We start from the raw sequence: 13,458 nt of genomic DNA on the forward strand, positions 1-13,458 counted from the left end.
CCCCTCACACAACATCCAGAAGTAGTTACACCCCAGGGCATACTGAGTCAGCACATGGAGCACACGGCAAGACACCTGGAGAGACAATCAACAGGTGTCACACAATCAACAGTTGTTCATCCTAAACCTAAACCTAATCTCAACCTAAACCTGATCTAAACCCCTCACACAACATCCAGAAGTAGTTACACCCTAGAGCATACTGAGTCAGCACATGGAGCACACGGCAAGACACCTGCAGAGACAATCAAAAGGTGTCACACAAACAGGTAATTAAATAACTCTTCATCCTAAACCTAAACCTAATCTAAACCTGATCTAAACCCCTCATACAGCATCCAGAAGTAGTTACACCCCAGGGCATACTGAGTCAGCACATGGAGCACATGGCAAGACACCTGGTGAGGCCCTGGTTTTACCTCTCTTCCTAAACTTACATGTATACCTAAACATAGATCTAAACCTAATCTAAACCTCTCACAAAGAATTCAGATGTACATGTACCCCCAGAGCACATGGAGTACATGGCAGGACACCTAGAAAGACAATCAACAGGACTCTGTGCTCCTCCTAAACCTAAACCTGAACCTAAACTAACCTTAAACTCCTCACATATCAATTAACTGTTACTTCCACCAGTAATTCTTATACAGAACCTATACATAAACGTACAATCACATTTTGAGCTATCTACATGTAAACCTGTAAATTTTAGTCTGGTAGATTTTAAGAAAATGTTTGACTCCTTACCGGGTTCTGTTTCAGAAGTTTATTGTCGGGTACGACCACGGTGAACCAGATGATCCACAGGATGGAGTTCAGGATGAAGGCGAAGAACAGGTTCTTATGGATGGTGATACGTGGACAGCTTAAACTCCTGCACAGCAAACAAGATATAGAAGAAAGATTAAAGAGGACATCTACATCAGGGCATTACAACCATCCCTCAACAGAGACTGGGGGCGCCACAGACTTTCTGCAATCTATGATCCACTGCTCACGGAGTCACGTGTGTTATCTGCGTGACGTCACGGAAGCGGTGGATTGTTCATTCCTTGACAAAGACTGGAGTTGTACAGTCAAAAATTTGGGTGAGTCCAATTTCTTGTGTTGGAAATTACAGTTTAAACTTGCTGCATAAAGATATAGAAGAGATACCCAGTAAACATTTAAATCTGATACAAAACACACATAGTTTCATCAGGTTGGTAAGCTACTGAGTTAAGAGACTCTTTTTTGCACAACCAAGAGTTTTATTCACAGCCAACTTAGTTAATCATCTCTACTCCATTGCAATTAAGTGCCTTACAATTGTGTGTTTAAAAGGTTGAAACACATCTTTCTGCCATGTTTGGATGTTTGGTACATGTAGGTGGCATTCTGGTAATTTGTGGTAGTACCACAAACTGAGTGTGCCTCGTGTGGCCTGTTTTAGTGCCAGAAATGTGAGATATTTGCACAAAATTTAGTAATACATGACGTATACATGTATGTTGAACACTCAAAGTGAATTACAATCAATATTTTTTTAAATTGATACTTAAATGTTTCCTCTACTTGTCATTGACCGAGGTGGGGGTGTACATGTGCTATACTTTTAAGCCAATAGTTTGACTTACATGTAGATACTGATATTTTTAGATTGTTTAATACTTACTTGAAGTAGAAGAAGATACCCAGTGACACGACAAGGGCGATCAGAGACAAGCCGTACCCTGCCAGGGTGATGTACAACAGACTCAGGTGTCGCTGTAGCAAGAGAACATCAGCATGTGAATCTACTGGTATTGCTCTCCAGATCTTAAAGGCATCCAATGCAATTTCAGAGTAGCAAAACTGGAAATATTCTGAATAAGGCAATCTTTATGATATTCACACATACTGCTTCACATTAGCACATTTCAGTCAGCATTTCATACTTTGGGCATTTATAACTGCAGAAACAAGCCCCAAGATAAGGCCTTCATTTTATGGGTGGTACCCTAAAAATCAACCTAGGGCCCTTCCAGTAACCATTTTCCGACAGAGTTTTGTGTATTTTTGGTCCATGAGTGTCAATAGACATTGGGATAGTGTTTTTTTTTAACTCAGTATGTACAAATGTAGATAAGTGACTAGAATATTGACTTTGAAAACTCGGGTTTCCAAGCCCTAAAACTGCACTGGATGCCTATTCAACAAGGGTCAAAAGCCACATATGAATTGGAAATGTGTAATCTGGAAGTAACAAATGCAGTCTTTACATTACACTGTAAGGCCACACCGACTTAATTTTATGGATGACATCCACGTCCGCATTGATTTTTCGCCTGTTCTAAAAAAAGTCATGTCCTCCGAGGCTCTGGCTGGTTCTAGGCCTGGGTAGTCCATGGTTGTTGGCGACAATACGGAGCTGGTGGTAACTCTGGAGGATGACTCAAGAACTCAGTACATACATGTATGACATTGTACAATGCCGATTCATAAATTCTGCAAAAAGCCAGCATGTGCCAGCTTGTGGCATACCTCACTACACTGTATGTACTGCCACAAATTCACAATTCAGCTTTGTATTCCTGTGGTTTAGTAGCATTTTTATTTTTTATCATTTTTTCATTTTTTTTAAATTATTTTTTTACTTTTCATAGTTTGCATATTTTATTTATTGGGGGTCTTCATCCATAAAATTAAGTCGGTGTGGCCTAACTTAGACTGTGGCAATACAATCAAATTTATCGCAGTCAGGAGTCGAAAGTACCAGTGAGATTTATTTTACGTATCTTGAATAATTCAATGCAAGTTATGTAGGTAGGTTACATTGTCATTAACATTTAATGATCTTCGCTTCTGTGTGATGACGTTTGCAAGAAATGTAAGGCAATGTCATGCACTGTCTGTGAGAAGACCTCAGAGAATATTTTCCGCTGTACGTGGCAAGAAATTCAAATGTCAGTAGTGGTAATTGAATTGCTCAAACTGTCAAAGGCTATTTTTAGCATTCGTCGATCTGGCTAAGATTGTACTTTTTGTTATATACATTTTCACATTCAGTTAAGCTGGATCATAGTGAGTGGGAGTGAGTTAGTACAGCTGAAGTGTACCTGCGGTAATTCTATTGCCCTCAAAGATCTATACTATTTTTAGCATTGGTCAGGCTAAGAATAGTAAGATTGAAGGTTTTGTTATATCACTGCTACGATTTTCACATGTCAGATAAACTGGTCTTCATATAGTGAGTAGGAATGAGTTAGTAAGGCTAAAGTTTATGTGGCAATTGATATTTTGCCCTCAAAGCCTGACAGTTTGACACAGGTATTTTTAGCATTGGTCAGGCTATAGCTAAGACTGTACTGTAGATTCATTTAATGTGGCAGGTACATGTAAATTTCCTGGCACAGTTACTGTATCTTTGAGTTTGCGGTTGAAACATTTAATGTTGAATGTACAATATGGCTAGTATATGGGAAGGCAAATGTTTTCAATGTGATGCTTAGCTTTGGCAGTGAGAGCTAGGTCACCAAAAAGAAACAAACTCAAAAGTCACCATAAAAATCTAGTTGTACTATAACATTGTACTGTTGTACTGTAACGTTGTAGTACTAAATATATTGGAAGCATGCAGCTGAGAGGTCACAAAAAGGAAATAAACTCAAAAGTCACCACAAAAATCTCAAAATTTATAGTGCAAGGGATTGTATTCTAAATTTCTCAACTCTATTTCAAATGCGATGACCTTGACAAAATGGCTGTCGTACATGATCCATATTTTACAGTACTTCCGCATGTGAAACGGACTCTTCCATCAAGCTCTTGATCCCCCACTCAAGTCGTACAAACCGTCCTATGCCTTTTTCCAATGCCCCCGGTGCTAACATAAGCATGTTTGAGTGCACCTGTCAATCAATTAATGGGGATCCCAAGGTGCTTGCTGCGTGTCATGATACTTCATGAACCACTGAGGCTCTCATCAGCAGTCAGACAGCTGGGTACACTGAATTATGCATACAAGTTGAAGATGTCAGGTGCAATTACACCTGATCGAGGTGTAGTTACTGTAATATTTCTTTTCATATTTACCTTTGCCAGAAGGTTTGGTTTGGCTATGGTGGGGTGCATGTGGATTTATGCGACATAATACTTGAGGCCATGGATGGATTGTTCATGATTTTTGTAGGCAGGTTATCGTTGTGAAGGCAAAGGTCAAGTTTGAAGATGGGGCTTTGGGGGTCCCTACTGTATGTCACTGTGGTAGACATTTTGTTTGTTTGTTTGCTTGTTTGTTTGTTTTTTGTGACCAGGATAACCCGAGATTCTGTAGATGGATCGTGATAAAATTTAGCAGGTGGCTAGGGTCAGTAAAAAGGAAGCTCAAGTTCGAATTCGGGCCAAATGGTTACTGCTTACTATAGCAATACTGGTGGCTTGAGCAGCTATTTTAATGAGGGTATATGAAATTTTTCTAGCTTTTGCTGACTCAAGAAAGTAAGAAAGTCTACTTTTATTAGCCTGCAAGGTTTCCTTCTGAGCTGTAAACAGAGTCACCTTGAGATGCCCTTGCTGTAAAGCCTGAGTTTTCTCAAGAGAGATTTCCACAACTAAGATACCATCTAAACCACCGAAACACAAGGATGGTGGGAGCAATCATGTATTCTGTGAGGAGACTGTCGGGTAGACAGATTGGGTAGATAAGAGATAAATTATGCTGTAGACAATCAGGACAATCTGGTAGTTGGGGTTTATAGTCAGCAGAATTCCACATCAGCTGATGAATTAGTCAAAATGGGTAAAGCACTTTTTTTACTGGATTACAAGTTGGGCCAAGAGTCAAGAAATATTGCCCATGGAAACTACTAGGTAAAATGAACGGAAGATTTAGTTAGTGTCTTCTTGAAAGTTGTCCAAGAAAGACTTTGTAGCTCACACAATTAGTCTCTTGAAAGGATCTTAAAGGTTTTTCTCAAGCATGGATTTTTAGGATAATCGCTACCAGCAATCAATAGAATAAGCCTGGCATATATCAAGCGTTAAATGGACCTTAATTCTTTTGATCAACTGCATGATCACCCATCCATTCAAGCTCTCAGTCTGCACATATTGATTGTCCCTTCTATCAATAATAGACATGGCTTCAGGCCAGAAAGGCAGGCAAGCACATAATATCCTATTCTGCTAAGCCCAGGGCATACCGGGTACTAAGCATTCTGTTGTTAATTCTAAAGAAACTAGCAACATACTACATGATGGGATATAGTGATGTTGGTTGTATAGGCTGTTATTCTGATGAAATAATTATGTGATAATTGAACATTGTGAAATAGTAAATTCATTTTAAGTCTGATTAAGAGGAGTCTACAAACACACACCAGATTTGCATAAACTACAATGAATGGCAGAAAGTATTTGACATCTAACATACATGCAAGGCTTTACATCTTTAGACTTAACATTTTAACAAAATTATGTCTCCTATCATTTTATATCCTTAACAAACTTTATCACTTGTAAACTCATGGCTAATTCCATTAAAGATACATTTTGTAAGCTCACATAGCCAATTTCCTGCAGCCTCATTATCTAGTATCTACATTGTACTGATCAATGGCCCTCACCACACACTTTTCATAAACTCTTCTGAGGAAGAAATATGATAAGGACGATGTTGATGATGATGATGATGTGGTGATGCATATGATGATGATGTTATTGGTGATGATAGTGATGTTATTGGTGATGATGGTGATGATGATGACGATGTTATTGGTGATGATGGTGATGATGATGACGTTATTGGTGATGATAGTGATGTTATTGGTGATGATGGTGATGATGATGATGATGTTATTGGTGATGATGGTGATGATGATGATGTTATTGGTAATGATGATGATGTTGATGATGTTTATGATGATGATGATGATGTTATTGGTGATGATGGTGATGATGATGATGTTATTGATGATGTTGATGATGATGTTATTGGTGATGATGATGATGTTGATGATGTTGATGATGATGTCATTGGTGATGATGTTGATGTTGATGATGATAATGATGATGATAGTGATGATGATGATCTCTGCCTAAGGATATCTTGTAAATTACCACATGCTACTATAGATAAGTAGTGTTGTGTGCCTTACCTGCTGATGCTGGCGTGTGTTGGCGTTACAGATGGTGTAGTTGGACCAGCTACGGTTGCTCTCAGGATGGCGGTACCAGGACCCATCTCTCATACACTTCTTACTTGCTCTCACTGTTATAACAGAATTTTACATCGTGATCTTAGTCATTTTCCAGGATCTGTGACTTGTTATTAATCTTCTTTGTAATGTATAATGCATAAGTTCTGATAATATTTGAATTACGTATTTGTGTACAGAAACCGCAATTCAGCACTGGTCCTGCAAAGGTTTTTTATATTGAATAAACTATTCTCTCTCTCTCTCTCTCTCTCTCTCATAAGGAAAGATCATTAAGAATGTAATTAAATTTGCATTCAGTTAGAATATATTTAAACTTTATAAATTGAAGTTACTTTCCCATTTTCCTAATGGAGCATTTGACAGCAACTACATGTATTAGTATAGTGAAGTTAATCAGATACAATGTAGTATGTAGGACCCATTCATGATACACATATAAACACCTAGTTGATCAATATGGCTTCATGAATGGGACATTCAGTTTTATTCTTCAAATTTCACAGTGAATTTTCCATCCCCAGAGCTAAATGCACCAAGGCTATATGCTGAGGGTCTCTGTTTTCATGAATGAATGATAAACCGAAAAAGGGAGTAAGTCAACAGTCATTCTACAGCCTCAACTAGAGTTCCGTGATCTCACGCCTTCGCCAAATGACTGATGACTTACGAGTGTTCCTCATTGATTATGCAAATGAGATCCTCATTTGCACGTCATGTACATATAGAATACAACATGGGTATTTCGTATCGCCCGAGGTACCAGCCCGAACGCACGTCGGATCGCGGGAGGGCTGGGACTGAGGATGATGCGGAATACACCGTGTTGTATTTTATTTATGTCATACCCACCCAAGAATACGCGCCTTTCAATGCGAAATGAGCAAAAATTTGGTGTCCCTAAACCCAAAAATGCGACAACATCAATTCCAACGTCCGGATTCTGTATTCGAATTTCGAAATCGGTGCACGCGGTTAGGCCGTACGCGTAAAGAACCCCCGGGCTGTACTGCTAGTTATCACACAAGCCGGAACACCCGTATCGAACGTAATCGCGGCCCAGGTAGGACATAAATGTACTTACGGCTGGTGTCGAAGTCGGAGAAGAAGTCAGGACAGTTGAGTTCTGCCTCAGTCCCTGCTGGCGTGTCCCCCCAACATCCCCAGCCATCCCACGTACGGTTACAGAACACACCTACAACATGACAGGATATGTATCAGCTTCTGTATCTGTATAGTCGGTATTAAACCACCCTTTGGCATAACACACCAGCTTCTGTATCTGTATAGCCGGTATAACCACCCTTTGGTTTAACACACCAGCTTCGCAGACACGCGATGCGGTGGCAGCTGTCTACATTACACCTAACCTTTGATCATCTAACTCAAAAGATTTTTAAAGCTATTTAATGATAATGATAATGCCCTTCTGTCCTTGGTGACAGCGATTTCCACTCTGTGATAGTTCTAGAAAAGAATCTGAGTTTTTGGACACCTCAATACTTGGTTGATACCTCTGGTGCTTGAAGCCCGATGATGACTTATTTCTCATTCTTTTCTGAGCTGGTATTAAGTACTTAGTCAGGATGGTGAAAATGGTTCTGCATGTACATGCCTAAAGCCAGGATTTTGAATGGGGGGGTTCTTCTCACTGCTTGAGGGGGCCAGCGAGCGCCGTAGGTGCTAATAGTATGCGAGCGCCGAAGGCGCGAGGTTCCCAGGGGGGGTCCAGGGGCATGCCCCCCGGAAAATTTTGAAAAATGAACCTTCTAAACTGGCATTTCCTGCGTTTTTGTGAGGATTTCAAAGAAAAAATCAGAGATAACTATTTATTCAATGATAGAGTGAGCAGTTTTTCTACGATTCCAGTCCTGCTGATACGAATCCAATGAGTCGATCTTTTAAAGAAAAATTTGAGACCTTTACTTTAGATAAAAAGTGGACCAAAAAGTGGACCTTTGAGCCTTGTGTGTGTGGGGGGGGGTTCTTGGCTACATATAAAAGGAACAAAGTACAGTACGTGTGACAAAGTGATGTTGGGAAGTTTGTACTAAAAAACTCAACTCAAGTCCAAAAGCCAAAAAGGCAAACTCAAGGCAAAAAGCCTTGGTACCACCAATCCTGAACTACATCCACGGTGGATCACCTAATAGTATACTTTGCCCTGAGACCTGGGTTTGTGTAGGATTTTGTCATTCAGATTATGAGTCTAGACCTGATATAGTAGGCCACTTATTTTGAAGAAAGCTACGAGAAAGCTAAAAATATATTTGGTATAGTAGTAAACAGATTTAAATGCTCAAAGTTATCTCTCTATTTTCTTCTCCAATACTTGATTGCTCAGTGGTCCTGACACCAAACACTTCCTTTGGTTGATTGAATGGTTGATTGTTCAACACTTTAGCACTTAAGCATCCTTGGATCAGTGCCTATATATAGTATTTGAGCATTACACTTATAGTATTACCGTTCACCTTACACCCACTGGCTAGTCCAACAGGATTCGCCACTAACCTTCACCTTCAAATGGAGGGTCTGTCATCATCTTCATGTAGCACTCGTACTGCGATGTCATCATCTTCTTCTGTTCCAGGGTCAGTCCCTTCACTGTGGGCTGGGACGTCTGACCTCGGCAAACATCCAAACCCTGCAATTCGTTTATTTGTTTATTGCCAGTTTGCACATAAAAATAAAAATAGTATGTAATGAATATGTAACATCTGTGTCCATAATATCACCAGGGTCCACAATATCGCCACCTTGAGAAACAGCGCGTTTAAAGATATTTTTACTGCAACATACATTTGGTATGCACTCCTTCACACATCAAATGTACATACCTAGGGTATGTTGCAGTAAAAATATCTTTAAGCACACTATTTCTCAAGGTGGCAATATTATGGACCCTGGTAATATTATGGACACAGATGTTACAACCAAATATGCGGGAGAACGCAAGAAACCTAAGGGTTTATTGAGTGGGTTCTCCCAAAATCCAATTGTTTTTATGACCTCTTTTTACACACGTGTATTGTAAATAAGTGACAACGAAACAAACAAATTAAATCAAAATATATACAAAATAATATAATAGAGTTAACACGACGAACTAACTAACTAACTAATTGACTAAACAATAAAGTAAGACTATCAAAAACATGTCAATTTCAACAAAAAAATAAATTTCCATTAGTCAAATCATAAGTTATTATGCATAAGAGCAAAGGATAAACATAAGAAAGCAATGACATCATCATCATGCCAGATTAATCGGGTGAGGTATGTTTGATAAAGTCACTCCACCATAAATTTTGCCAAAGAAAGGAACTCAAAAGTGTGTGCAGCGTGGATACTGATCAGAAATAAAGAGACTACTTCTTTGAATATGTTTGAATGGACAGAATTTAGCTCCCGTTGCGTGAAGGCTGATATTTTGCGGGGTGTAACAGTCGCTAAGAAGCCACAGAGTTATACATGTATGTTAGTTAGATGCTTCGTAGATAACAGTACGAGAGAACTGTAGAAAGAGTTCACAAAAAAATACTGAGTAAGAGGAAACAAGTGAAAACAACATCTCTGTTTAGAACAATTTACAATTTTAAGTATGTTTAACCTTCTCCCTGCTGCCTAACCTGTAACCAATAGGTAACTTTAAAGACAATGTAGGTAGCCAATTAACAGCTTATTCAGTATGCTGAAGGTTAAATACTTACCCCTATGATGACAATGATGATTGTGAACTTGGCAAGCATGGTGTCTGCTTCTCCACAGGTCTGTATGAAAAGAAACAGGACAACGTCTGAGGTTAATGCAACACATATTTTAGCACTGCAAAAGAAATTTTGTTCCCGTTCCCCTTACCATGTATTCAAACCATTCATTAACACTTGTGGCCACACTGATTTTATTATGACTATGGATGACATCCATGCACACATTGTGCTCTGGCCTGGGTGCCATCCTCCATATATAGTCTGTGGTAGCTTAAGTGACAGTAGGGAACCTGCGGTAGCTTACACCCAGGCTACAGAAGCTCCAAGGAACTCAAGAACTCAGTACAGTGCCAACTCATAAATGCTGCAAAAGGCCAGCATGTGTCGGCTTCATGTAAAAGTAGCCATGTACTATTAATTTTCACTTACCGCAAATTTACAATACCAGCTTTGTATATCTGTGTCATTTTTTTTCGGCTGGAACTTTATTTTTTATATTCACACGTATGCACTAGTTTGGGGGTCTTCGGAGGATGTCACCCATAGAATTAAGTCGGTGTGGCCTGACTTGGGATGAAGTCATTTTCTAACTTTCTAATTTTCTAACACAGGCATGCTGTGGTCTACAAAATGCCCACCACTGATTATTACAGGTGGCTCAACACATGCAACATAATTGGAAGTTCTCTACGGGTGACAATTACAAACTGTCTGTGCCCAGCAGTGCAAAGGAAATGGAATACACCATTAGGTCACATCTAACTTAAAGCAAATGAACAAGAGTCCATGGGACATTCAACACAAGTTTAGTAATGTCATCTCACAGACTGAAGCAAACAGCAACTAGAAACTTTAAGGTAACATTTGACAAGAAAATACAATTAGTTGATCTTTGTATATGGTCTGCTCTTTTAATTCTTACTTAAAAACACTTTGAATTTTATGCAAAAATGTAATACTTTATGGTCAGACATGAGTTTAAATCCCTCCTGCTATAAAATTGCCACATGATGTAACCTAACACCAGTTACCATGGTGATAGAGGTCTGGTTCAGGTCATTGACCTTATTTTTGTAAGAACATTGAAAAAAAAGTATTTCGACCAGAGTGACAGTTGGTAAACCTTGACACAGTCATGCAACGCACACCATGACACAGTACCAACTTAATTGCTTGTGGCAGAAAAAAAAAATCATGATTATCATAGCAATTCATTTTCATCAGACACCATAAGTTGATTGGATATCAGGCTTTAAATCATCTAAACAATCAAGGTGATCACTTGCTTTCAAGTCACCTTGAAAGCAATATACAAAATGACCTCTATAGTACTTTATTTTGGATGTAGGCCAAGGTCGATCCCCAATAATTGTTCATTGCAAGCATTGGTCTGAATGGATTAGCACAGAAATCCCGATGATGACTGAGAAAGCCCTTGCCAGTTGCGATGTTTCAAGTTTGCTACAATCTTAACATCAGTAATTTGACACCAGTCACGAATAGTGACAGGAGGAGGTGTAGACTCAGTCACGTTTGGGAGTGCATCCTTGCCATCATGTCATAAAGTGGCACAGAGTGGTGGCAAAGTCCAGTCACGTTTGGGACAGCATCCTTGCGGCAACAAGGCTGCACAGAATTCATTAATCAAGCCCTGAGGAAGGTTATGTGTATAATAGCTGATTTACCCTGGATGCCAGACTACTATCGGCCCACTAACCCTTTCTCTTCGGCAGCCAGAAGCCTTTCGCTCAACTGACTAGCCGGAGGGGAATTTGGCTGGCCCTAGAACTCCTTGTAGGGCCAGCCAACCCCCACCCTCCTTGTAGGGCCAGCCAAACTCCCCCCCGGGCTAGCCTGGGTACCATCCGGATTTTCGCTCCGCAACGTTCGAAAAATCGAGCCCGTAGCGGTAATTTAGACAGGCGGGTGAAGGGCTCTTGGCTGCCAAAGGGAACAGCTAGCGGCCTGAAACAAGTTTGGCACCCAGGGTAGTAGCTGGAAGGTTACTGAAACCTCACCTGATAAAATCCTTTTGGTTGTGCAGCTACGAACCCAATCTATTATATTCATTCTGCTACAATTTTGCATTCACGGTGTTGTGTTCCTTATCTCTTCACGTTACTATACACTCAGTAATTTTCATTTCTACATGTATATCCACCACTTGTCATTCATGTACTGCATTACATTTATGACACCTATACAAAGTTCTCTTCAATAGAGCTCACAGATATGTAAGTTTGAGAGATATATTTTTCAAGAATAAAATGTATTTTGCTGACATGGGTGTTAGAAATCACCTGACACACTGGTAATATAATTCAATTCACTAAAAACCAAGATAAAAGCGATCTAAAAAAAACCCTCTACAATTGATTGCCTGTAAACCTTCTCGACTGAAAGTAAATCAAATTTGAAATGGCCATGCCATCTCCCAAAATAGAAACTAAGAAAAAGATGAAACAGAATAGGATATAGCATTGAGATAATAATAATTGCAAGATGCATTATGTTGTACTTAAAAAAAAAAAGAGTGGGTCATCCTTGCTCTTTGTGTCTTTCAGTGATGCTTTTTATATCTTGCTTCTTTCATTTTACCCTTTGAAATGAAACAAAAGCATGATCCTGCGAAAAGTGTCACGAGCATCACTCGTTCGACTGGCTTCCTGCGATCAAAAAGAGAGAGAGAGAGAGAGAGATCACCAGCGATAGTAAATTGGTTTCGCACTGTGGCAAGACCCCTGAGGTATGATATTAGCCTTTGAAGTATGATATGCAGTGATTCAGCTCAGGACAGGCAATGAATTATTAAAAAGTGTGGATAAAAGTCAAAGGGAGATTTCAGTGCAGAGAAATTCTGTTCTAGTTACATCTAAAATCAGATTTCAAGTATTGCCAACGAGTCTTTTAAGGGAACTGCATTGGTCATTATCATAGGACAAATGACTAAATAACAAAGAATTTAATACCAGTTAGTGATTAAACTACATTGTACGTCAAACAGTTTGTGTTATGCACATACATGTATCTAGCTCTAGAAAAGTCACAAAACAATCTCATACCCATACAAAATACCAGAACAAGTCAATCGGTGTAATATATGTAGCCAGCTGCCGCCGTGCCGCTAGCCTGCCAAGCTGGTGTGTTACGCCAAAGGACGTTCATGCCAGTTATACCAATAAATGTACAGAGATACCTGTATCTAACTATTGTAACAAGGGAAATACATTCTCCTGTAAGGAAATACCTCAGATAGGCCATTTCTAACACCTAAATTATTTGTCTCCATTATGTTTTACAATGGTATCTGATTGCTCAAACCCTACTCATGTATTTTATTGGCCATAAGCCCAGATTATATCACCCAAAGGCGTGATACAACAATACAACAATAAATCATGGCCAAAACTAAAACAACTCCCCAGAGCAATAGCCTCCTTCGCAGTCTTGTTGGGCGTCGACGTTATTTTTTCTCTGAGCGACGCGAGTAATATGCGGCCGCGAGGGACGATTTGCTGCCGAGGGAGTTTTTGCCACGGAGAGAAGGTTTCGCGCTCCACACAAAC

The 13,458-nt window shown here is 39.6% G+C and overlaps 1 protein-coding gene across 3 annotated transcripts in view; it reads right to left on the reverse strand.

Moving 5' to 3' along the window:
* Positions 1 to 13,458, reverse strand: part of LOC109486547 (calcitonin gene-related peptide type 1 receptor-like) — a 67,575-nt gene that overhangs the window by 10,385 nt on the left and 43,732 nt on the right. For 2 of the 3 annotated variants that reach the window (XM_019790383.1, XM_019790386.1), the window contains exons 3-8: positions 9,893 to 9,952; positions 8,694 to 8,826; positions 7,264 to 7,374; positions 6,120 to 6,232; positions 1,658 to 1,749; positions 751 to 877 (exon numbers count right to left, since the gene is read on the reverse strand). In XM_019790383.1, the coding sequence (XP_019645942.1) occupies positions 751 to 877; positions 1,658 to 1,749; positions 6,120 to 6,232; positions 7,264 to 7,374; positions 8,694 to 8,826; positions 9,893 to 9,952 (636 nt within the window). The remainder of the gene's footprint in view (positions 1 to 750; positions 878 to 1,657; positions 1,750 to 6,119; positions 6,233 to 7,263; positions 7,375 to 8,693; positions 8,827 to 9,892; positions 9,953 to 13,458) is intronic. The other variant, XM_019790385.1, reaches the window with a different exon arrangement.

This window comes from Branchiostoma belcheri, unplaced genomic scaffold (genome assembly GCF_001625305.1).
Source record: "Branchiostoma belcheri isolate BF01 breed outbred unplaced genomic scaffold, Haploidv18h27 scaffold81, whole genome shotgun sequence".
NCBI lineage: Eukaryota > Metazoa > Chordata > Leptocardii > Amphioxiformes > Branchiostomatidae > Branchiostoma > Branchiostoma belcheri.